The sequence below is a fragment of the Perca flavescens genome, chromosome 18 (genome assembly GCF_004354835.1).
Source record: "Perca flavescens isolate YP-PL-M2 chromosome 18, PFLA_1.0, whole genome shotgun sequence".
Taxonomy (NCBI): Eukaryota; Metazoa; Chordata; class Actinopteri; order Perciformes; family Percidae; genus Perca; species Perca flavescens.
The window spans coordinates 17,256,781-17,281,210 of NC_041348.1; the positions used below are offsets into that span (position 1 = coordinate 17,256,781).

General features: G+C 40.7%; 2 protein-coding genes across 3 annotated transcripts in view; one reads left to right on the top strand and one right to left on the bottom strand.

Moving 5' to 3' along the window:
- Positions 1-24,430, top strand: part of esrrgb (estrogen-related receptor gamma b) — a 134,879-nt gene that overhangs the window by 42,673 nt on the left and 67,776 nt on the right. Inside the window, exons 2-4 of one of the 2 annotated variants that reach the window (XM_028604864.1) lie at positions 2,487-2,603; positions 16,245-16,419; positions 22,215-22,355. In XM_028604864.1, the coding sequence (XP_028460665.1) occupies positions 22,261-22,355 (95 nt within the window). In that variant the 5' untranslated portion in view covers positions 2,487-2,603; positions 16,245-16,419; positions 22,215-22,260. The remainder of the gene's footprint in view (positions 1-2,486; positions 2,604-16,244; positions 16,420-22,214; positions 22,356-24,430) is intronic. The other variant, XM_028604865.1, reaches the window with a different exon arrangement.
- Positions 2,240-17,941, bottom strand: LOC114573007 (transforming growth factor beta-3 proprotein). Its single transcript, XM_028604868.1, has 7 exons — positions 17,123-17,941; positions 11,730-11,893; positions 7,166-7,295; positions 5,962-6,069; positions 5,265-5,430; positions 4,493-4,646; positions 2,240-4,068 (listed from the first exon to the last, which is right to left on the bottom strand). Exons 1-7 carry the CDS (start codon positions 17,466-17,468, stop codon positions 3,910-3,912), a joined length of 1,227 nt encoding a protein of 408 aa, XP_028460669.1. The 5' UTR covers positions 17,469-17,941; the 3' UTR covers positions 2,240-3,909.

The window sequence follows — 24,430 nt, forward strand, 5'->3', positions numbered from 1 at the left end:
TGTGTGTGTGTGTGTGTGTGTGTGTGTGTGTGTGTGTGTGTGTGTGTGTGTGTGTGTGTGTGTGTGTGTGTGTGTGTGTGTGTGTGTGTGTGTGTGTGTGTGTGTGTGTGTGTGTGTGTGTGTGTGTGTGTGTGTGTGTGTGTGTGTGTGTTGCTGAATTACACAACTCTTTCCACCCTGGGGCCTGAGAACTGGTCTGATGTGACCTGATGATTTTATTGCAGCAACAGTCCTTTCTCTCGCGCACACACACACACACCTACTTTCCCTCTCTGTGTCTGTCTCTTACATCCCCCCCCTCTAAATTTTTTTTCTCCCTCCACATCTGTTAATCTGCTCAGGGAATAGCAGCAGACACAGTTTTCCAAACCTCTGTGCATTTACGTGTCATGCAATTCATCATTGGTAGGTCTTGGAAGAGCAGGTTCTGAAAAAGTCAAGACTCCAATACCAGAAACAGATCCTGAACTCCAATCAGATTATGGCTTGCTCATCCAGTAGCCGGGAGCTGGAAATAGCTTTATTGCAGGTTTGGGGTTGAGATAGTCAGCTTCCTTATCTCCATCTTCAAACCATCCTTGAGTGTCCTTCTGCTATAAATGAAAGCCCAGACTCAGTAGAAAGATGTATGCAATTAAAGAAGAGCTTAGCCTTGCTAAGGTTCTTTTAGGATCCATTAAGGTGGTGCAGCTTATGAATGATTCAACAACTCTTTTTTTTTTTGTCATGTTGCTCAGTGTGCCACCTTGGTAGAACCAAATACTGAATATTAAGACAACCACTGTCTCACATTTTAAGATGTTTTGCTGAACAATGTGTCTATAACTGCTACGAGAGCCAAAATGACTCCTTGCACGAATAGAAAGACCCAAGCCAAGCTATTGCCGCTATTAGGAGAGGCCTAGCCATTGCTAACCCCCCAGCCTACTTCCATTACACATGGGAAAACATACTCTGAATCAGCTATATAATTTTGCTCATGCTAGAAGTCCAGTTTTGTTTGCATTTACTGATTTGAAGAAGTAAACATTGTAATGAAGTTGCAGTTATGTGATACTAAATTTGTGAAAACATTGCTGGGTTTTTATTACCACACATTTCTAGCAGGGAACAAGTGGTGGACTTAAATGTAAGTAAGTGGCATGATTTATGTGGGCTTTTGCTGAAAATCAATCATGCATGGAGCACGGCTGCTCTTTACCAGAAATGTGTGTTTGTTAGTACAAGGCTGTCTGCAAAGCCATTAAAGCCCCGACCCCTGTTTTTAGACCTCGTCATGCCCTCTGGTCTTTGTGTTTCTATCATGGTTCATCTCTGATTGATTGTGACAGGAAACAATAACGGGCACACAGAGAAAGGGAATTCTCTCTGGCTACTTGTCAGTCCACATTAGCTCAAACCTCCAAAAAAAAAAAGGAAAAGAAAATCTGTACGACTAATGCCAGTCCAGTAGGAAAGATGGCATAACAATGTGTGCTACCAGCCCTTAATTAAGGCTTTATTAATGGCAATAAAATATGTAGTAATGCTATATAGACCCATTACAAACCATTAATAAAAACATTTGGCTTAGGTCCAGGCTGCTTTTCTCTTTTATTAATAAAGGTATGCATCTAACATAAGCCATCAAATCTGCACCTGCACAAAGGTTTATGATTATGTTAATTCACTTTCAAATGTTAAGTTAGGAATTTATACATTTATTTTGGACCAGATACTCTGCACTGCAGCTTCTGTCCAAAGGTCAAAGGGTCCATTGGAGTGGTCTTCCTGATGAATTACAGGGTTTCATGAAAATGGTACTAAATGTAAAATATGCTTATGTTTGTATGTGATTTATACTAACTATTTTATGAACAATAAGAAAATAAAGAGATGACTGCACATTAATATGTACTGAAAAAAAGAGTAATTGCCTTTTGCCTGGGAAAGCTATTAAGCAACAATTCCACAGAAAGAGAAGTTAAATTTATTACTCTGGTAGAAAAAAAGGCTCTGCAGGAAACAGGTGGGACTGCTGAGATCCAAGTAAGAAAAATTATGTTCGTATGGAACCAAAACATTATGAGAAAATAGCATTTTAAATAGCATTTCAACATGGCAGACAAGACCAGTGGGTAAACTCATCATTTCCTAATTTTGAGTTAAATGTTTTTACAGATCTATTAGCCTACATTTTATTATTTACTAAATAAAATACAAAGCTGGGGTGATTCTTCAGATTTAAAAAAGGGCTCAATCAAGTTTTGCATGTTGTGTTTTTAATAACAATCACGATCAACAAGTCAATCAAACAATATTACTGCAAAAGAAATGTCACCTAAATGTCATCTAAAGGTAAGATGACTGACTGAGTGAATGTCAAACAGTACAGGGATTCAGAATCGTTCTCCTGACTCAGAGAAAAATTAGGTCTAACTGTACATCCAGCCACTGTCATGTAATGACTTTTTCCCCTCCCACTTCATTTTTTTTTGTTCCATTAGGGCTTCACACTGTAAAAGAGCACTAAAACAAACAGAGATGCAGCTGAGGGAATGAAAGACAGCAGTGTTTTTGGGAACACGTGCGATTCCTGGTCAGCTGGTTGGAGTGATGCACAGGTGAGTTGATAGGAGAGTATGATTTTTAAAAGAAGTAAACATTTTAAATGACATGAGATTTCCTATTAATGCTGGAGAAAAGTGCTCTGATTTAACTTTCTGGTGATGGTCCCCTTTTAATACAATAAAGTTGACTTCAGTCAAACATACTGGATCACATACAACAGGTCCAACTAATTTGTACATGGACAAAAAGCATATTCTTCTTGAATCACAAGGAAATGTAACCGTACCCTTAGTTTACGTCAAACGTTGTCCCAGTTAGTGAAACAATCACTATATGACAAGTTGCATAATGGATCAAATCTGCTATTAATGTAAAAGAAATCCCATAAAAACCTGTTGCGTAACACATGTTCCTTTCCAGTATATTCTTTGATGTCCCATAAATAATTTGAACCTGTTAGAGATGAGAACTTCCAGTGAATGGCATTGTGCTCATGGCTTGTTTCCATCATAGTTCTTCACTTCCATACAGGTCCCCTCCTCCCTTCTTCTTCTTCCATCCATTCTAATAGCCGCAAAAAAAAGGCCATTGCTGCTGGCCGGCCAAAAAAAGAAAAGCTTGGCTCAACTTCTTTGTTCATTCACTTTCCATTGCAAATCCAGCAGGCATTCTCTCAGCTCTCCTTTTCCCTGACCACAGCTATGGCTTTGGATACAGCAGCAAGTCTGTCCTTTCTCCTTTTATGTTTGAAGATAATGTCCACTGTTTGAAAGGAAGGGAACTTAAGTCAAGGTAAAATCCATCCTGAAAGGACTCTTCAACCATTCAGTAGAACACAATCTATATTTGTGACTATTAACAGTATTATCCTAAGGCTAGAGACGGGAAAGCTGCTCAACGGACAACATGGAGACTATAACTTTGTGGAATATTTGCTTTAACTCTGAAGCAGAAAATATACCGCAAAATAAGTCCCTTTCAGTCATCATCAATGAAGCAGCTCCCACTTTGTCACAGATAGATTTGTACAGGGCTCTCTGCAGAGTATGTTGTCCACCTTCACAAATGTAGAATGAAAAATATTTTAAGATCTTACTATGATTGCAACGTTTGGTTTGAACTGAAAATAACTACTTATCATCCAGAGTGGGAGGAAAACAAAATACAAAACAAGAAACAAAATGAAAATCTGCATCCTTAAAAAATGTGTGACCTCCAGAGTGGTGTTCAGATCTAAGCCATGAGGCCACAGGGTCAGTTTTAGTAATTGTCACAGCTAAGAGTTCAAAAGTCAACGAGCATGGGTTTTCGTCAGTACCTAGTAAAATCCTGCCGCACTACCTTGCCTTTCACATCTTCTCAGCTACACTTGCAAGACTTGACAATCATGTTGGAGAGCTGCTCCACTTTGGGGGTCCGTCCAGAGTAGTAGAGTATAGTGAGGGGCTCCAGGTCTTGAGGGACACAGCAGGGGGAGGCCGATGCCTCCGGATTCAGAGTGTTGTACAAGCTCAGCAGCTGTTGGAAAGCACACAGGAGAGATTGTTTAATATTAAGACACATTATTGAGAATTTATCATGGAGACCTATTAAGGTACAAATAAACAATTTGACAAATTCTAATAAGCTTTTTTTTACATTTTCTGGGAGATTAAGGTCTGCATAATGCTGTCTGCTTGTTTAGATGTGTTTTCTGGACATATAGGGGCTATTTTTTCAGTAGAAAGTAGTTCCAAAGTTTTTGAATGTTTTGGTCCCATGAAGACCTCTAGGTGGAGGCAGAGGTCTCAGAGGTGGATACTGTATCTCAACATTTGGGTAAATAAAACTAGAACTATCTGCAAGGCTGAAGTAAATGAGAAACTATATTTTGTGTAATTTTCAATTTTAATCTCACAAACTCTCCTGTTTTTTTTTTTTATCCTTGATGGGTGCTTCTTACCGAGCTGTGTGTTGTATCTGAGCTCCTCAGGTAAGGGCAGGGCCCGGAGCAGTAGTTGGCATCGTAACCACTGGGCTCATGGATCCACTTCCAGTCCAAATCACGGCGGAAATCTATGTGGAGCCGGCGAACACAGCAGCTCTCCTCTGTGTTTCTGTGACGAGGAAGCACAACAATAGTGTAATTAGTCCGCAAATTAATTTTTGTACTGGTGCTTCTGATATTTAACATATTTGGTTACACTTCACTTGAAGGTATCTACATATGAGTGACATGACACTGTCATGAACGTATCATAAACATTATAAACAGTCATAAACATTTATGACATAACGCTTCTCTCATAAAGTGTCATTCGGTTTTTGTCATGACAAGTTAGGGTTAGAGTTAGGGTTAGGGTTCATGTGTCATGACAGTGTCGTGTTCATGACAGTGTCATGTCACTCTTATGTAGATACCTTCAAGTAAAGTGTTACCACATATTCTTTGCCATATGTGGGGGATACCAGATACAGTTTGTTACAGCATATCTTTGGGATATTACGATACGTGTATAATCTGATGCATGTGATATACCATGTATGATGATGATGATGATGATGATGATGATGATAATAATAATAATAATAATAATTATAATAATAATAATAAGCTGAAAAAAAGATTTTTCACTATTTTGCAATTCGGAAATTTAGATTTGATGAACTAACCCAAAGACTAAATGTACTACAGCATTGCACACTAGTGCTAAAGGTGATTTATATATCCTTACGAGAAGCAGTAGTTTGTGTCCAGCGCTCTCTTGCGTCGGCGTGTGGACTGAGCTTCCAGGCGGTGGGGTGGGATCATCATGAGGATAAGGTGAGGCAGGTACTGGTCCTTTTTCCTCTTCAGGTGATCCAGATCCAAGCGACTGTAGTCCTCATCTCCATCTACGCCTAATTATAGACATGATGCACACAAACCAAGTATTTAGTGGTTTTTTTCTTTCTTAATATACCTCAATCCGAGCATACAATTTGCAAAATGATTGACTATGAAGCTGTCATCACTGTCATAATTTTACACAATGCAGACATAAAAATAGTAAAAAAAAAAAAGAGAAACTTTTTTTGTTAAAGCTAAGTTGTTTCTAAATGTATTCTTAGTACTCTGATGCAAATGTTGAATAAGGCAACAATATAACGAAAATCCTCAAAGCCCTTAAATTAAACCATATTGTACCAAATACCCCAAATTATTTACTAGAATAAAAGCATATTTAAAAATATATATATATATATAATAAAGAATAAATCTTGTAAATTGTAGTACTAAGGACCACATAAATATACAACACAATGCATTGCATCTAAGCTGAAAGGAGGGATGGTAAAATGGTAGGACATGAACATTTACAGACATTAGATGAAAAGAGCAACTAACATCTGGCATATATAACTTAATCAGTAAATGTTGTTGAAGCCCACCTTTAAACTTTACCTCCAGCACCTCCTTCTCATTGTCAATGATGTCACCATTTGGGTTGAACGTGTGGCAGGGACAGTGCACACTGATTTCCAAACCGAGATTAGTTCCTGATGGCAATGGAAAAGAGGATTTCTAAAAAGAGGCCCAGGTCACAAGTCTCCCTCTTTAAAGGTCCCATGGCATGAAAATTTCACTTTATGAGGTTTTTTTAACATCAATATGAGTTCCCCCAGCCTGACTATGGTCCCCCAGTGGCTAGAAATGGTTATAGGTGTAAACCAAGCCCTGGGTATCCTGCTCTGCCTTTGAGAAAATGAAAGCTCAGATGAGCCGTTTTGGAATCTGCTTGTTATGAGGTCATAACAAGCAAGGTTACCTCCCCTTTCTCTGCTTTGCCCGCCCAGAGAATTTGGCCAACCCATGAGAGAGAGACATCATGGCTTTCAAACGAGAAAAGTGGCAGTTGGTCAAGGCCACACCCCCACCCTCCACCTTGCCCCTCCCACTCTCCTCTTCAATAGCTTCAGACACAGAAATGGCACATACTAAGGAAAGCTCATTGTGGGACTGGCTCTAGTGGCTTTAATTCTGCACCAAAGCTGTTTTCGGGAAAGAGACTTCAGATACAGTATTAGGGGACCACTAAGGCAGTGGTTCCCAACCTGGGGTCCGGGCACCCCCAGGGGGGGCGGCAAAGATCACAGGGGGGGCGCGAGTCTTTATCTGGTTTAAGGTTGAGGTAAAAAATAAATATTTGCACGTTAAACAAATTATGATAATACACTAAAATATATTATGTATACAAAAGTCTGTATGAAAACTATATATTTTGTTGTATCCTCGTCTTTCCTGCCGCCTCGGCATCACTATTTTATGAATGAAACATGGCGGAGAAACGTAACAGTGCTGATAACTGCTCTGTATCAAAAAAGAAAGTAAGGCTCTATCTCGAGAGTTACCTCAACTTCGGTTTTTGGGGGGGCTCAGCTTTTCTCAGACATGAGTAGGGGGGGCGCCAAGGAAAAAAGGTTGGGAACCTCTGCACTAAGGCATCCAAAGAGCACCATGTCATGGGACCTTTAAAACTCGATACGAGTCACATTTCTGATTTCAGATATATATATATATATATATATATATATATATATATATATATGATTAATGATAGCATTTAGATAAAAAAATGTCTAACTTCAGTCTTACCTCTGTTCATCAGCCATTCCCGCACTGTTTCAGTCACATCGAAGGAGACCCATTCTGGATTACCTTTGGTCAGCACGTTCTTGGCTGCAATGTAGCGTTGTTTCCTAATGTGTTCATTTGGCCTCACAATCTGCAAAGCAATATAATGATGGTCACTCTGAAAGGTTTTCTCTCAATACTGAAACAGCTTTAACATGTAGAATAGAGCGGACATAGGACAGGAGGTACGGAGAACGTTGGTACCAGAGGAAGACCGTTTTGATCACTTGAAATGAATGCTATGAGGTAAGATAATGATTACTGGAGCATGCATATAAAGAAAACATTAATAAAATTGCAGCAAATACATGCTAGTCACTTTGTGAGGCTGTACTTGTGAGGCGATGCTTTGAGGTAAATGCTAACATACTCATAATGATAATGCTAACATGCTGATGTATACTCACCTAAAGGATTATTAGGAACACCTGTTAAGTTTCACGTTAATGAAATTATCTTATCAACCGATCACATGGCGGCTGCTTCAATGCATTTAGGGGTGTGGTCCAGGTCTAGACAATCTCCTGAACTCCAATCTGAATGTCAGAATGGCAATGAAAGGTGGCTGGTCTGAGTATTTCACAATCTTCTCAGTTACTGGGATTTTCACACTCAACCATTTCTAGGGTTTACAAAGAATGGTCTGAAAAAGGAAAAACATCCAGGATGCTGCAGTCCTGGGGGGTGAAAATGCCTTGTTGATGCTAGAGGTCAGAGGAGAATAGGCCGAGTGATTTAAGCTGATAGAAGATCAACTTTCACTCAAATAACCACTCGTTACAACCGAGGTATGCAGCAAAGTATTTGCGAAGCCACAACACGCACAACCTTGAGGCGGATGGGCTACACCAGCAGAAGACCGCACCGCATACCACTCATCTCCACTAAAAATAGGAAAATGAGGCTACAATTTGCACGAGCTCACCAAAATCGGACAGTTGAAGACAAGTAAACAAGAAATGTTGCCTGGTCTGATGAGTCTCGATTTCTGTTGAGACATTCAGATGGTAGAGTCCGAATTTGGCGTAACAGAATGAGAACATTAATCGGTCATGCCTTGTTACCAGTGGGCAGGCTGCTGGTGGTGGTGTAATGGTGTGGGGGATCCCTTTCACCTTCAGAACTGCCTTAATTCTTTGTGTCATTGACTCAACAAGGTGCTGGAAGCATTCTTTAGAAATGTTGGCCCATATTGATAGGATAGGGTCAAACACAGTATTAGTATGGTGTTCCTAATAATCCTTTTAGGTGAGTGTATGTTTCCATGTTCACCATCTTAGTTTAGCATGTTAGCACTGACATTGTCATCCCATCCATCCATCCATCCATCCATCTTTGTCCGCTTATCCGGTGTCGGGTCGCAGGGGGAGCAGCTCCAGCAGGGGACCCCAAACTTCCCTTTCCCGAGCAACATTAACCAGCTCCGACTGGGGGATCCCGAGGCGTTCCCAGGCCAGGTTGGAGATATAATCCCTCCACCTCGTCCTGGGTCTTCCCCGAGGCCTCTTCCCAGCTGGACGTGCCTGGAACACCTCCCTAGGGAGGCGCCCAGGGGGCATCCTTACCAGATGCCCGAACCACCTCAACTGGCTCCTTTCGACGCAAAGGAGCAGCGGCTCTACTCCGAGCTCCTCACGGATGACTGAGCTTCTCACCCTATCTCTAAGGGAGACGCCAGCCACCCTCCTGAGGAAACCCATTTCGGCCGCTTGTACCCTGGATCTCGTTCTTTCGGTCATGACCCAGCCTTCATGACCATAGGTGAGGGTAGGAACGAAAACTGACCGGTAGATCGAGAGCTTTGCCTTCTGGCTCAGCTCTCTTTTTGTCAACGGTGCGATAGATTGAATGCAATACCGCACCCGCTGCGCCGATTCTCCGACCAATCTCCCGCTCCATTGTCCCCTCACTCGCGAACAAAACCCCAAGGTACTTGAACTCCTTCACTTGGGGTAAGGACTCATTCCCTACCTGGAGAAGGCATTCCATCGGTTTCCTGCTGAGAACCATGGCCTCAGATTTAGAGGTGCTGATCCTCATCCCAACCGCTTCACACTCGGTTGCGAACCGATCCAGTGAGTGCTGAAGGTCGCAGGCCGATGAAGCCATCAGGACCACATCATCTGCAAAGAGCAGCGATGAGATCCCCAGCCCACCAAACTGCAACCCCTCCCCACCCCGACTACGCCTCGATATCCTGTCCATAAATACTACAAACAGGATTGGTGACAAAGCGCGGAGGCCAACCCTCACCTGAAACGAGTCCGACTTACTACCGAGAACCCGGACACAGCTCTCACTTTGGTCATACAGAGATTGGATGGCCCTGAGTAGAGATCCCCTCACCCCATACTCCCGCAGCACCTCCCACAGTATCTCCCGGGGGACCCGGTCATACGCCTTCTCCAAATCCACATAACACATGTAGACCGGTTGGGCATACTCCCAGGCTCCCTCCAGGATCCTTGCGAGAGTGAAGAGCTGGTCCGTTGTTCCACGACCAGGACGGAATCCGCATTGTTCCTCCTCAACCCGAGGTTCGACTATCGGCCGAACCCTCCTTTCCAGCACCTTGGAGTAGACTTTACCAGGGAGGCTGAGAAGTGGGATACCCCTATAATTGGCACTTTGCCTTGGGAGACCCTACCAGGAGCACAAAGCTCCAGACAACACAGCCCTCAGGTTCACAGAGACACACAAACCTCTTCACCACGATAAGGTGATGGTTCACGGAGACATTGTCATCCCTTAAGCTAAAAATATGACCCAACGTGGATGAAGAGGCAATTTTTCTTAGATGAGTATTTTTAAATTGTTTAAAAGGACCATGATGATTTTGATTGATTGGCATCTTCCTTACTTGTCAGCTTTGTTTCACCTGTTACTTGGCATTCACACCAAGAAAAGTGATCTGGAAATTTTCTGCTGGGTGGTGCGGCGGTGATAGTGTCAATTAAACAGCCCATTTGTGTGACATCCTGTTGTGTTCTTAAGCCCCCAACAAAGCACAAGTAGACTTTATATTTCACAATTACTGTTTTCTTGTGGCAGCAATATGGCAGGGATGTTTCCTGTTTACTGTACGGGATTCTCACACTGCCTCAAACCATAGCTCAAAACACACTGACACTGACCGGTTACATGATTGGCCACCGCAGCCTGACGTGGGGTTGCGTTTCTCCAAATGTTGAGTCGGTATCAACTTTTCGCTGCAGGCCCGCTGTGTTTTTTTGAGTGGCCCCCTGCGGCAACCCCCGCCGTGGCCTAAATGCCCTACCCCCATTCAAAATGAATGGAAAGACCTGGGTTTTTGCCAGATGAACGACGCAGCCAGTGCGATCGCAGCCTTAGGGCAGTGCAGGTTACACCTTTAGCCTTCTGAATGGTTCATGGAGTCAGGTGACATCACATACTCCACCCACCTTCAACCTGAGCTGAGGAGTAATTAGTAGGGATGTAACGATACATTGTGAATCGGTTAAAAATCGATTTAAATGTGTAAAGATTACAACCGGTTGAGATAAAAAATGAATCGCGATGCAGTTTTTAAACCGTACCTACCGTTGGCTAGTAACGTTAGCTGGCTTAAACGTGGTTAAAATGCTGACAGCTAAACGGATTAGACAGTGTGACTGTATTTCACTGGAAAGGATTCCAGCACCAGGACGTACAAGAGTCTGCAGCTAAAGATACAGAGCAGACTAGCTGCACTTGAGACACCATGCTGCCGCTGTCGGATAAACAGAAACGGGAGTGTTGCGTTTGGGTCCGGCTCCATAAGCCTGTTTTGCGTTCAATGTTATTGTAAAATACCCCTCCGCCATCTAGTGTTTCTTCTTTTTGTCGCTTGGTGATGATTTGGAGTTAATGTTGGCAGTTGCCTATAGTATTATTCTGTGATTGGTAATATTGTCCTTTTGGGTTTGTCATGACATTGCTCCTGATATGTGGTGGGATTTGTTTCTTTTTTATTTCAATAATTATCTTTGTATTGGATCCTAATGCCAAGGACATTATAAACAAAGAACAGGGACCTGATGACATTGACTACAACTGACTGTAGAAGTGTGTTGCATCATTTCATCACTCAGCAGACCAGAGTCCTTTTTAATAGCTTAATAAACGTGCATACTGTTTTCAGGACTAAATGTTAAAGACCTGTACATAACCAAAATGAGGACTGTTTTAAATCTGGGCTGCCAGCACTGCACTAACAGTACCCCTGTCCCGGTTCTACTAACATTCTGCAGGCTTGTTGAGCTTTTTTGGCTTTTGGTCTGGCTGATACCTATGCCTGCAACCACAATCTGGTCGTTGGGTCTCTTTGTCAATTAGGGCCCGAAATCATGTGGTGGAGAACGACTAACCATCTTAAGTAAGATATGTTCTTCACAGATTAGAATAATTATATACAAAACAAAGATTACACTCCAGAAAAGAAAGACATTGAAACTCCTTCTTGCCTTGGCTGTGAGCTTTGCCTTTGATCTTGGTAGAAGGACAAGGAGACGGTACCTTTACGCACCTGGTAGAGCTCAATCCGCTGTTCATTCCTCTTGGAACTTGAGTTTGGCACCCTCAGGGCTCGAAACTCTGCTCTGAAGAGGTTAGTTGAGTTCCTTTCCATGGCGGAGACGTTGAAGCGGAAAACCTTAGAGGTGATGCCTTTTGGGCAGTAGAGCAGATCGTCTTTAACAGAGAGAGTAACATAAAAGTTTTGTAAGAGAACAAGCTTGGAAGTTCTTATCAAGGTCTGATGCAATACAAGCAGTTAATGCTACACAACCTCTGGACAACATTATTACAGATACTTGCGTTAAGATTTCCTTCATATGAGTGTAACAATTTAATGAAAAGTTCTCAGGTAGGCCTTTATCACCGCAACCATTTTGACTTGTTATAGTAGGAACATTTCCAGGTGTTACTGAGACCAATAACTATGGTTCTGTCATATTTAAGTGTCCCAGTAAGCAGTGGCAGTGAGCCAGCATGAACAATACCACGACCCTGAAACCAACGCAGGTAAATGGAATTCAGCCATTTAGCTGCTTTGGTAAGAAGCCATACAAAAATAATAAATTTTTTTGGGGAACAAGGTGTTATGTCTAAACACATGTCTGCAGTTGATGTTAGAAGATGTGAAAGTTAATATAGCTGCAAATAATGATTGTTTACATTATCGATTAATCTGCCAGTTATTTTCTCTATTAATCCACTAATCTGTCTGAAAGTAGTGACAAAGCCCAAAATAATTTCATCAATTGCTCATTTTGTATGACCAACACTCCAACAAAAAATGTATTGTACTAAAGAAGACAAATGAAAGCAGCAAATTCTTACAATTGAGAAACTGAAACTTGTGATTGTTAGGCTATTTTCCTTGAAATATTACTTAAATAATAATTGGTTTTAAAAATAGTTTTTCTCGATTGAATAATTCATTGACAACTCGTTTCAGCTCTATATAATAGCACTCACTGTTTTAGCCTGTCTCATTCAACAACACAATTTTGAAAAATACTCTTCTGTTAGAGGACTGGGTTGGAAGAGGTGTTTCTTTGGATCCACTCAATGCCAGAGTCATTTTAGTTGTGCACAAAAAAAGGTACAGTACTTTGTTAACTGAGCTGGCAAGAAAATGTAATAATTTCATACTCTGGATGGCAATGCAATGGGTATTTTTTTCATTTTTTAAATATCATATTGCTTCAAAAATAAAGTGATACTTTAATATGAAAATAATGGCATGGATTTACTCTCTTTTTATATGCTAGAAGACTTATAAACCCATTCACTCCTAAAATATAATCTTGGGTTTGCTCACTCTTTAATGGCTGGCAATAGGTTTATCAGCCCACAGTGAATGATTAGTGTGGTTGCCTGCTTTATCAAAATTCCTCAGTGTTTCTCCAACACATTTTGTCTATATTTGGGGGAAATGAAAATGTTGTAATTGAAATAGCAATATTATTGAGCTTATTATGACTTAACCTTGCTGGTATCTGCGTATCAAAACCCTGCTATCCTCGGTCCCACTGACAACTTTTTGGACCCAAACTCCTTTCTGACCATGATGACTTCTCCACAACCTAACCTCAGTCATTGACATATGCCAGATTCTGTATGCGTACCATGCTATAAAAGGAAATCTTTCCGATGATCGCAGTCCAGCCTCTCAATGTAGTAATTTGCCAGTCTTCCAGCAGCTTTCTGCTTCATTTGCACCTGTCATGGATTTGTGTTGGTTCACAGAGCTGCCTTAGATCCACCAAAGGTCAACAGTTTACCTTCAAAAATCATCAAAAAGTGAGTGTGTTTGCCCACATTAACTGAGGGAAATAAAGTGATGTCACTGGCTAAGAGTCAAAACTTTATTCCACAAAGCCAGCTCCTGTTATACCACAAGGGGCAACACACGAAGGTGGCTGTGTCTTCATAAAAGTCGCTTCATTCACAGTCTACCTACAGTCTCACTGATTTTTAAGGAATAGTTCAACATTTTGGGAAATGCACTTATTTGCTTTTTTGCCGAGAGTTAGATGAGAACATTGATATCGCTCTCATATCTGCACGGTAAATATGAAGCTCCAGCCATGAGCCAGTTAGCTTAACTTAGTGCAAAGACTGGGAGCAGCAAACAGCTAGCCTGGCTCTGTCCAAAGGTATAGAAATTGGTATACCAGCACTTGATGGGGACGTTTAAATGTTTGTCGAAACATTTTGTTGCATTTGGCCAAAACAATGCTAAATGCACATAAATCTGTAACAAAAGAAAGTTCATTCCTATAGTGGACACATCTGTCATCTCAAGTAGAGACCGTTACTGAAATGTCAATTTGGATTCTAAAAAATTATACTGCTTATTAGAGAAAAAGAATGACCACATCAGTTGTTTCAGCAAGTGATGTGCAAAATGATATGTTTAAGTGACCAACCTCTCTTGTGGACATAGTAATTATGACCGGAGCAAAGGAAGAAGTAGTCTGACGGTGTTAATAAAGCGACAAGGTTTGTGTAGTGAGGAGGTCGGGGTGGATGGACGGGTCAACCAAACATCAGGAGACAGCTTGTTTGTTTCTGTTTCGAAAGACAAGCTCCCCTAACCATATTGAAGAAGTCATCTAAGCCAAATCACAATGATCCCCAGCCAAGTAATTATTTCAACCTAAACCATGATCTTTCCCTAAACCGAACCAAACTTTAACAATAGTGTTGTCGCATCATAAATACATTACATATTTGTAACAATTATGTTGTCCTGGCGATAGGGGTGTCAGGTCAGAAAACACTTCAATATGTGACAAACTATGTATATTGTCTTGTTGACTTGTTGAAAAGAAATTCGACACATTTTCTGAAAAATACCATGAAGGGGCTTTGGCTCTGTCCATTTCAGACACCGCTAAACTGATTTTGACAAAAATGTGAAGAAATTATATATGAAGTGTGCATCATTTGTGGGAGAGCTGTTGATAAGAAGACTGAAAGCAGCACCAGACAAAACATGTATGTACAATTGTATAATATACACCTGTTATTAAATACTGTAAAGTGAGGCTACAATGGAGATGAGTTTCCCATTCAAACTCATTTAAGTAAAACTTGTATATGCTTTGAGTTTTGATTTGGAAAGGTTAAACTTTTAAAACCTTATTTATTTCCTATGAAAGTGCAAACATGCTAAAGAATACTTAGGAAGTCATAATGTCTGTATTATATCCACAATATATTGTGTTAATCTGCTGGTCTCTTTGTCATTTAACTGAAGAAAAGCAGCTCCAGCATATGAAAATCACATTAACCAGTCTCAGAGAGCAGGCTCAGTGTATGCATGTGGATATACAGGGTATTGACAAAATGCATATTTCCAAGTATGAGATCACGTTGGACACATTAAAATAACACTCTGCCATGCCAATACCACAGTTATAGGCTTGAGTAAAAAGTAAATATTGGAGAATATGATTAGCTTGTGCACATTAAGTATCTGAGAAGTAGTGACGTTAACTACTGCACACACACGTACAGATGCTTACTGTACATCAATTCAGCACTTATGCTATTGACTTTCTGCCTTTTTGTTTTTCAGCTTATCGCATCAAACTAATCAGCATAAAGACCATATTACTGTAAAACAAACTATGATCTTAACCCAACAAAAAGTACTTGTATGTATATCCGTTCTTGGCTCTGAATCCAGCAATGAAACCACCACACCAACTCGAGGCACCTACTGCCTGCCGTTTTTGTCAAAACTATTTTGTGAGATTCAAAACAGAACATTGCTGAGGGAAAATAGGTCTTTTGAGAAACACCTGTTGATTTCAAAGGGACTGTGATGCAATGGTCTTGGCTTTGCTTTGGACCATGAGGCCCTCTTTGGCTCTTACACACGCACAGCATTTATCCTATTCTACTTTCTCAGTAATCCAAACTCAGTCGGACCAAATGCTGTATGAATCTCTCTCAAGTGCTGACACATGTCCCTCTCAGCACAGGTTTTCCATTTCCAGTTCATAATTTTTATTTCTATAGGAGGAAATAGTTGTGCCATATAGAGATTTAGCACAAATCGGAGAAATAAAAGTATGCCTAAAAGGCCTTTTACTGATAATCTTAACAAATATTTCACAAACAAAACAAAGCTCATTATTAACCAAGCAGCAAAATGTTACCTAGAGGCAATAAAATGACGGCACAGTGGAATCATTCACGTATAAGGGGATGGATGCCGGTTCAGTTTCACACTCAATTTAGCAAAGTTAAACCTGAGCAGTGCCGAAAGTGATCTCATTCTCAGGGGCCACCCGTGTGGTTAATTCACTGGCCAAGACAGGAAGTGGGGTCACTTTAAGCTCCATCTCAGTGGGGAGGTGGGTGGTAGTAATGTGTGCGAGGGCTTCATGGGACCCCACTCCTCCTGAACAGACTGACTCCAGGGGAGAGAGGGATGCCTCTATCCAGACTAACGGGGAGGTCCTTCCATCATCTAACTTTTCCTTTCCACCTCTGTTAACTTTCCCTACTCCTTTTCGTAAAGGCATCCCCATCCTCCTGGGCAGATGTCGCTCTCATTTGGGCCTGACTGAAAAGGAAGTGGGATCATCTGGGGGAAGGACAGAATCCATGGAGAAAAGAAAACAAGAGGAGGAAGAGTGGAGTCAGGAGTAGGAGGAGAATGACTTTCCTGGAACATTGGTGCAGAGTTAAAACAGGTTGGTGAGCACGACAGTAACAAAGCACATCCTTCAAATGTACAGCAAGTTCACCTTTCAGTTTCACAAAACCCGTTTGTTTTCTTAAAAAGAATGTTGGTTCACAAATATTTATATGAAAGCTTCACTGTGCAGAATGATGTTTGTGCAGATATTGACACTAGCAGGCTGTTCTAACATTCATCTGAGTTTAAAATGTCTACCTACAAGATCATTATGTTACATCACACAACTAGTTTGGAAGTCAATAGTGTGTGATGTGGAAACTTGAAGCCTCCAGGACACACACACACACACACACACACACACACACACACACACACACACACACACACACAGAATGGACTTTACATTGAAGTAAGAGACATCTTGTGTCCAGCAGTTAAACATCATATATCAGACAGACATCTTTTATTATTTTATATTTAAAGCATAGTGTTTTGATATTGATATGTTTCAAATAGGGGGTCTTTAATGTGCAGCTGACCAAAAGCTCAGTGATAAAGAGTTGCTTAACTACAAGCTATAAATACTACAGATATTTATGAATGACATAGGAACCTAGCCAAAGTTTTAATATTGATGCGTCTGGCTGGCTCGGGCTTTAGGCGTACACTCTTCATTTGGTGCGTAATTACGCACGGACCTGTTGATTGCTGGCATTAAAACTAGAAAGTGCTACCTAAAGAATCGTAATACTTACTGCTCTCTGGCGGTCCGTAGACCATGTTGAATTTGTATATCTCTTTGGCATAGTACTCTGTCTCTGTGTTGTCCTGACCGCAACTTTGCTGCCGATCCCTCCTAAGTTCCTCCAGTAGCTCCTTGGTGCTGTTATACAATGCTTGGATTTGATAAGGGATTTTACTCGGTCCGAGAGATTGTGGAGGACTTGTCAGTCGGAGTTTGCTCAAAATCTGACCTCGTATCGCCTCGACTCTCTTCCTTTTCACATGGTCGATATCCACGGTGGCACAAGTTGACAGAGATGAGCTCAAAGTTGCGCAGTTGAGGAGGAGGACAAACAGTAAAGCCTTGCCCAAATGCATCTTTCTCTCTGCATTTGGTTCGCTCGGTAGTTGAAATGTGCAGATTCACAGGCGGGGACTGGCAAGGTCAGTGTCAAATCAAACTGATAAGCCCTGCTGATTTTTCCTTTAACTTCCTTGGGAACTAATGATGAAAAACTCCTTTCTTAATTCGTTTTCTTGTGGCTGTCCCTTTTGTTATCAGCAGAAATCCAAATGTGTGTTCGCCCATTAGACATTAGTCAATTCAAAGTCCAGAACAACCGAAACTAATCCGCACAAGTAAAATGTATCCGGCACAAATATCTGTAGAAAAAAAACTGACTTTCCTTGCATTCTTGTGCTCAATCCGGTAGATTTAAGTCGTCCCACAACTCGGCATATTTCTCCTCTTTTCTGTCATCAAAATCTAGTGCTGCTTTATTGTCTGTGCGGAGGCAGACCGCAGGCTGTCAGGTTAACGAGGTATATGCGACTTTGAGCGGTCGGTATGGCCTCATGTGTTTTATAGCACTGGTTTCTGACGTTTGATGGAGGAGGGACCGCAGGCAACCGGCCGGGAGAGCCCAAATCATAACAGCACTCACTGCGATGCACCAGACATCCACTGTGACACAATAAACATGTAAGATAGTCTAAATTGTTTTATTTTCTGAACACGTCAATCATAAGAGCAGTTAGGCTACATGAAGTTGGAAAGTTTTAGCCTTGATATTCTCGCCAGTTTTTTCTTTATTAAGGCATATGAAGTGGAGTAAATATATGGTATTGTGGGTTCTTTGGTGTTAAAATATATATATGTAATATCAATAGCGATGTTACAGAGATCTCAGTAGTTGATGTCTCTTCTGGTTGTCTACCATGCTGTAGCCTGGGTCGTGCACCCTCTAGTGGTCAAAGTGTGGTACTAGCAGTTATCTATTATCTGAGAGTATCTGAGTTGAAGAAATTCTCCTTTTCCTCTATTAAATTCCCCTCAGTCTTATAATATTGCATACTTATACACTTTTAAACTACATTGTGATATTAATGTTTGCTTTTAATTGCCCTCCCGGACTGTTTTTTAAAGGCAAATGTAGACCAACACACACAACAGTCAAATCTAGGTCCTAGTCTAGGACTTACATTTTATACATTATTTCTCTGTTTAATTTAAATCTCAAAATAGTTTCTTAAACTTGCTTTAGACTAAATATTTTAAAACAGGTATTTGTTTCTGTGGTAGCAACCCTAAACATGACAATAGCTGGGTTTATAGAGTTTACACAAAAAAAATCCATAAAGATAATTTGTGATGATTCCCAGGTGGGTCCTTTATCTGCTCTTTTGCTGGACTCCTACAAAGACCCACACAATACAGGACATGCTCTCAAATTACAGGCAACATGATTGCATTACTGTTCAAAAGAACCAAAGTTTATTCTCTGTCTGTGTAGATTTTCCCATGCCCTCTGCAAACCAACATCCACACAAAATTCATTTTCATGCACTGATGTCTGAAGGTTTATTTGCAGGCCCTTTAAAGTTATTTCATCTCGTTTTATTTTGTTTGCCCTCCACAGTCTGTTTTATCTCTATTCATAGAGCATATTCACATTCTCAGACCTATTTTAGGTCAAAGCTCACTCAACCACTGGAGGCCCCGTACCCAAACATGGGCTTTGGTATGTCACCATGTTTCTTTTGCTCACCAGTTTGCATTGCAAGAACAATTTCGTAGAATGTCCAAACTTGGTAAATATTGAATCATATGCAGGTGCCTGTGTGCACTATATACAAACTTTAAAAAAATGATTTTGCTTGTTTGCACCATCTGATACTCTCACTCACATCTGTCATTTTCCTCTTTTATAGTCCGATGTCATCTTGGAAAAGTATGTATTAATATATTAATATTATACCATTTTATGTTTTTCTATATCTGAACAGTGCATTATGTAAAGAGTAGTTTTGATTTACATTTTATTCTTTATTGAGCATTTGAGGAATGTCAAGTTTTTTTTTTAACTGTTTCATTGACAGTTGCATGAAAAAGGGCTAAAATCAGCAATGTGTTGCCCCACATACTGTATATATCAGGTGCAATAATTGTGCTGTTCAAACAGGTGAACTGTAGCTTGATGTTTAATGATCAAGCTCTTCCGTATCTGTTGTCTTTAATACTTTTGTCATAGGGACAATATTGCTTTTCTGTTTGGAAATTGGTTTCCTGTAACGTCGCTCCAAGCTCTGGCTGATATGTCTTCATTCATAACTTTAGCTCAGTGATGTTTATGCGATCCAAACCCTAAATGGGTGTTTGGGCATTTTGAATGATCCAAGAATGAGCAGGGAACGATATGTCTTCATAGCCATTGTGAAACTATTTTAAGACAAGCACCCTGGTGCCTGGTATTCCTCTGCCACTTTCCCACAGTCCTCTATGCCCACTTTTTTACATTGCATTATAGCTTGTCTCAAAGATAAAGTGTGACACAACACAGTCATTTATTATTATTTTTTTGTTACCAAGGGTAACACTTTTGTCTTTTGTTTTGTCTCTTTGTTCTTCTTCTAGCAAATTTCCCAGTTTGTATGACACACCTCAGTGAATATACCATTTATTTAATGTGGCTTATTTACGTTTTTTAAAAGTTTAAAAAGAATTTAAGTTTACATTTCACTGTAAAGTGAACATTTGTTTGTTCTGATGTCAATAAAGAGGTCCAGTGTTCTGTATCGGTGTTGCTGCTGTTTGTCTCATCTTTTGTCAATTACTGTAATGTTGGCAGTTCTCCATTAAGCCAGCAGGTGATGCTGCATAACAAACAATATCTGCTGTTTGTGTCTGTATATTAGCACAAGAGCAGAGAAACTCAACATTTTATACATTTTCAGAGAATCATGTTATATAAAAATGTACACTCAGTGACCACTTTATAAGGGACACCTGTAAAATATGATGCAACCCAATACAACAGCTCAACCATAATTTCTACCGTTACAAAGATAATTGTGTTCAGTTTTAAATTACACTGTCAGAGAGGTATTATTAACTGCTATTGAGGTTGTAGCTTGCAGTAGTATTAAACTGGACTGATAGATGTACCTAATAAAGTGACCAGGGAGTGTATATTTAATGCTTAAGGAAAGTGTCCTACATTCAAGAGTCCAAAAATTGTTCTAACTTTGTTAGTGGACTAAATTTGTCAATGCATCATACCTAAGGAATTTTGTTTTGTGAAATGTCACATTTAATTGGAATATTATTTATGCAAAATGAATTAGAAAATCTATATCTGAATTCATCATCATCATTGTAATCATCATCAGTGTTGTACAGTACTCATCCTTCTGTTCTTCTCTGATTTTATCAGAAATGTAAAACTAAAAGCAGAATTATACATTATCAACTACCAGCTGTACTTCTGGGTTGAGCATCTATTTCCATTTGACTTAACAAGTTTGTGTGGAGAGATTCTGTAATGGGTTGTGGGTCTTCATCAGGAGGCCGTACACCAGCCATCACATGGACTGGACTGGTGAACAGAAATTATGTCATCACACACACACACACACACACACTATTCCAAACTGTCTGGGGATTCCTAGACATGATCCCAGCCATCGCCATCAAAGTTCACTTTTACTCCAAGCGTCCTCCAGTGATTACCTCACTGCTGGGTCAGGTTTTAGTGAGTCATTCTCCGGCAATCTCTCCGTCTCGCACAACACACAGGAGAGGAATGCAGCTACAGACCGGAGGATGAAAACAAAAACACATGCTGGTAGCAGTACAGACGAATATGTCCTCTTTTTCCTGTGATGTAGGTTACGTTCCTGATGACTGTACTTGTCAGATTACCAACCGTAGTGCTTAACCTCTGCTAGCAGTGCAGTGATCGAGCGACTGTTGAGTTTGCAAAACAAACCGTTTGTTTTAAAGATTTTATCGTGATTCTGTAGAGTAGACAGAGTTCACCATCTGACCACATACACACAGCCAGACTGCTTAGGACTGGCTAGACTGAGTCAGACAAACCCCAAAAACTAAGCAGCGTCCCGCCAAATTTCCCTACTATAGCACACTGACAAGCCAGCACAGTAAAGTCTGCTTCGTCTGGGGGTAACAAGCCTATGAGTCATACTTGGGGAGTCAGTTGGATAGGAATGCCAACAGGAGACCCCTAAACCCACACCAGCGGAGACAATGATGTGTATATGTCATGGCCATACAACTGAAATGACTCATTTGATTTGTCCACCATCTGTGTTAGTCATCGGCTTTCTTAATACATGTACATAGGAAAGGAATAACACGCCGGCTAGACGATGACTTAAGGTGAGATCACGTGGAGTCAGCAAAAGCTTGTCTGTCACAGTCGTTGTCGTGCTTGAGGTTTATGTCTTTATCTCTGAGTTGTGGTTAAGTTTGAGGCAGTTGGGAACTTTTTGAATGTTGGTCTACTCACAGGTGTGCTCAGGTTGTGTTTCAGGCTACAAATGCTGTTGACTGGCCAAGACTTGATTGTTCATACACTACTTGGGGTTCTTGTTGCAGCAAGACTCTTCTGACTTTTCTGAAATCCCCTTGAAGTCTGAATATCATTACTGCCCATCTTTTTCTGCATGATGAAAACCAACCGTTTCAGACTACACTTACAGATGACCACATCTAGCTCTTGTTCCTGCATCAGCTAAAAGAATGTAAAGTAATGTAATTGCTTTTAAATGACATATATTACCATTTTTGAAAATTCTATTTAAAATTAGTTTTTTGGCCACTAGGTGACAGAAGACCTTCAAAACCAGCTGAGAGAGGCACATCCCTGACATGGCTAACGTGTTGGCAAACAGGGTCTCACTTGCAGGAGACATGGCAGGCCATCGACATCCCATTGGAGTTGTGTTACTGGCTACCTTATGCATGTAAGTCCAATATTCACTTTCGATTTACAACTGCTTTGGTTTTCACCTTCTCCTAAGGTAAGAATTAGGGTCTTAGCATGCTAGTTGTTTGACTTTCTTCACCAGCTAGACGCTAACTTTGTCTGTCTGCTCTTTGATGCTGCTTTAATCAGAGGTTGTTTGCTGAAAACAGGGTTAATGGGAGAAAGAAGACAATCATTATACAGTAAATGTGTTATATGTAAAACAAAAATGATTTAAAATGAGCTAAAAAGTTCTGTAGAGCTACAACATAATTCTTATCACACCTTCAAATTACAGTCATTTATTATATTTCAATATTTAAAAATGTATTAATGGGGTTTTAAAGACGTGCTGAAGTAAGACTTTTCACCCAAATATTTACATTTAATTTCTTTTCCAGCTAAAAAAAAAAAATTCACCATTGTCATTTGTTCTTCTTGGCTTTTTGGCTGCCATGGTCGTAGCCCTGGTCTTTGGCAGGCTTCTGTGATGGCTTGCTCCCATAAGATGGCATATTGTGACGGGCTGATGTCACAGAGGTGAAGACTGTTCACTTTACATCTGGTTCTACAGGGGTGGTGATCTGCTGAGTAAAGGCCTTTTGGAAGGCAAAGGACAAGGTGTCATTGGGCCTCTGCATGAATATGAAATAGCGACGCTCATGATGTTGATTCACACTCCAGACAAATACTGCCAAAGCTAAGGCTAAACACACTTAGCATTTTTTTGATTAGCTCTCAATGTGAGTAAGATGGCAGAAAGTTGCTGTGCTCAGTGGTGTTTGTTGTGATTACTAATGGCAGGGTTTGTGCAAATGATTGATGGCAAGAGGCTTTCAGCGATTCCAGTTATGATTCAGCTCAGTTGAATTGTGTTACCAAACCATGAGGCATTCTTTTTCAGTGACTTAACGTTTTTCATTTTCAGTTGTGTTTTTATAGTGTTGGGCAAAAGTATACAGCTTTCAGTACCATATTTACTGTTGTAAGGCTGATCAGCTGTATTTAGGAAGGACAGAGAATAAGGAAGGAAAACAAAAGCCTTTCAGTCCTTCTCTAGCTCATCCTCGTTCTTTGTATGGAATTTTAGAGAAAACCACATCAGGCCTTTTTCCATTTCCCTCCAACTTTAACCCTCCACAACCCCACCTCTCTATTCCCGTAAGTGCTGCAAGTTGGATAATGAGGAAATTGGCTTTTGGAATTGTGGCAGCATTGGCACGCGTGGCAAAGAAAGTGTCAAAATAACCGAAAACAAAAAGGAGCTTTACTGGAAACTGTCCAATAACAAATAAGCATTGGACAGTAGATATAGAAGGCCAGTGGTTAATGTCTGTTTTTTTGGTTTGGACAAGTACAATAATAGTGGCCGCCTACTCTCTCTCTATAACACACAGACATAATGCAGGTTTGTGCTCACACATACATTAGTAGCTTGCACACAAACACAATGGTAGTGTGCATGTATGCACTCCCACATATACACACTCACAGCACTGGCCAGGTTAGCACTGGCCTCCTCATGCAGAGTCTAGACAGGAAGCTGGCCCATGCCAGATTAGGGATTTTCTCCCTCACACACACCCACACACGGTTACACTGCTGACAGTCATCTTTTTTCAATATGTCTGTGTATTGTGTGGTTGGATGTGTGTCAGAGGGAAAAAGAGAAAGAAAGGGAGGTAAAAACAGCGACTTGGTGACAGAGTCCTGTGTGTACGTAGATTTGTGTGTTTATGTGCTTGTCTGTCTTTGTTGAACAAGTCTTACAAAATAAAATAAAAACACCTCAGCCACAAAGAAACAGATTCCTTGTCAAAAGCTTTTTTTTGTGACTCTATTACTCATTTTTCTTTGACTTTCCACCCGTTGAAATGATGAGTCTGAGGCCCAGTGTGAAAAGTTCAACTTGTCCTTCCCAGGTACAGGGGCGCACTGCATCCTGTAGTGCTTAGCTAAATTAAACCGAGCCCCTACTGTTCTCATCTGCTCACCTGTAGCCCCTGCCAGGCCCGGCCATGACCTTTGAACCCACACAGATGGGTCTGCATAATAAGACACGGGCACACACGG

Bases quoted from the DNA above. Each gene is read 5' to 3' on its own strand.
- LOC114573007 (XM_028604868.1), bottom strand. From the start codon at position 17,468: ATGCATTTGGGCAAGGCTTTACTGTTTGTCCTCCTCCTCAACTGCGCA. The intron at 5,431-5,961 runs GTGGGCTTCAAC...GTCTATAATTAG, and splicing joins GCTGGAGGTAAAGTTTAAAG to GCGTAGATGGAGATGAGGAC. The intron at 4,069-4,492 runs GTAAGAAGCACC...GCTTTCCAACAG, and splicing joins CAGATACAACACACAGCTCG to CTGCTGAGCTTGTACAACAC.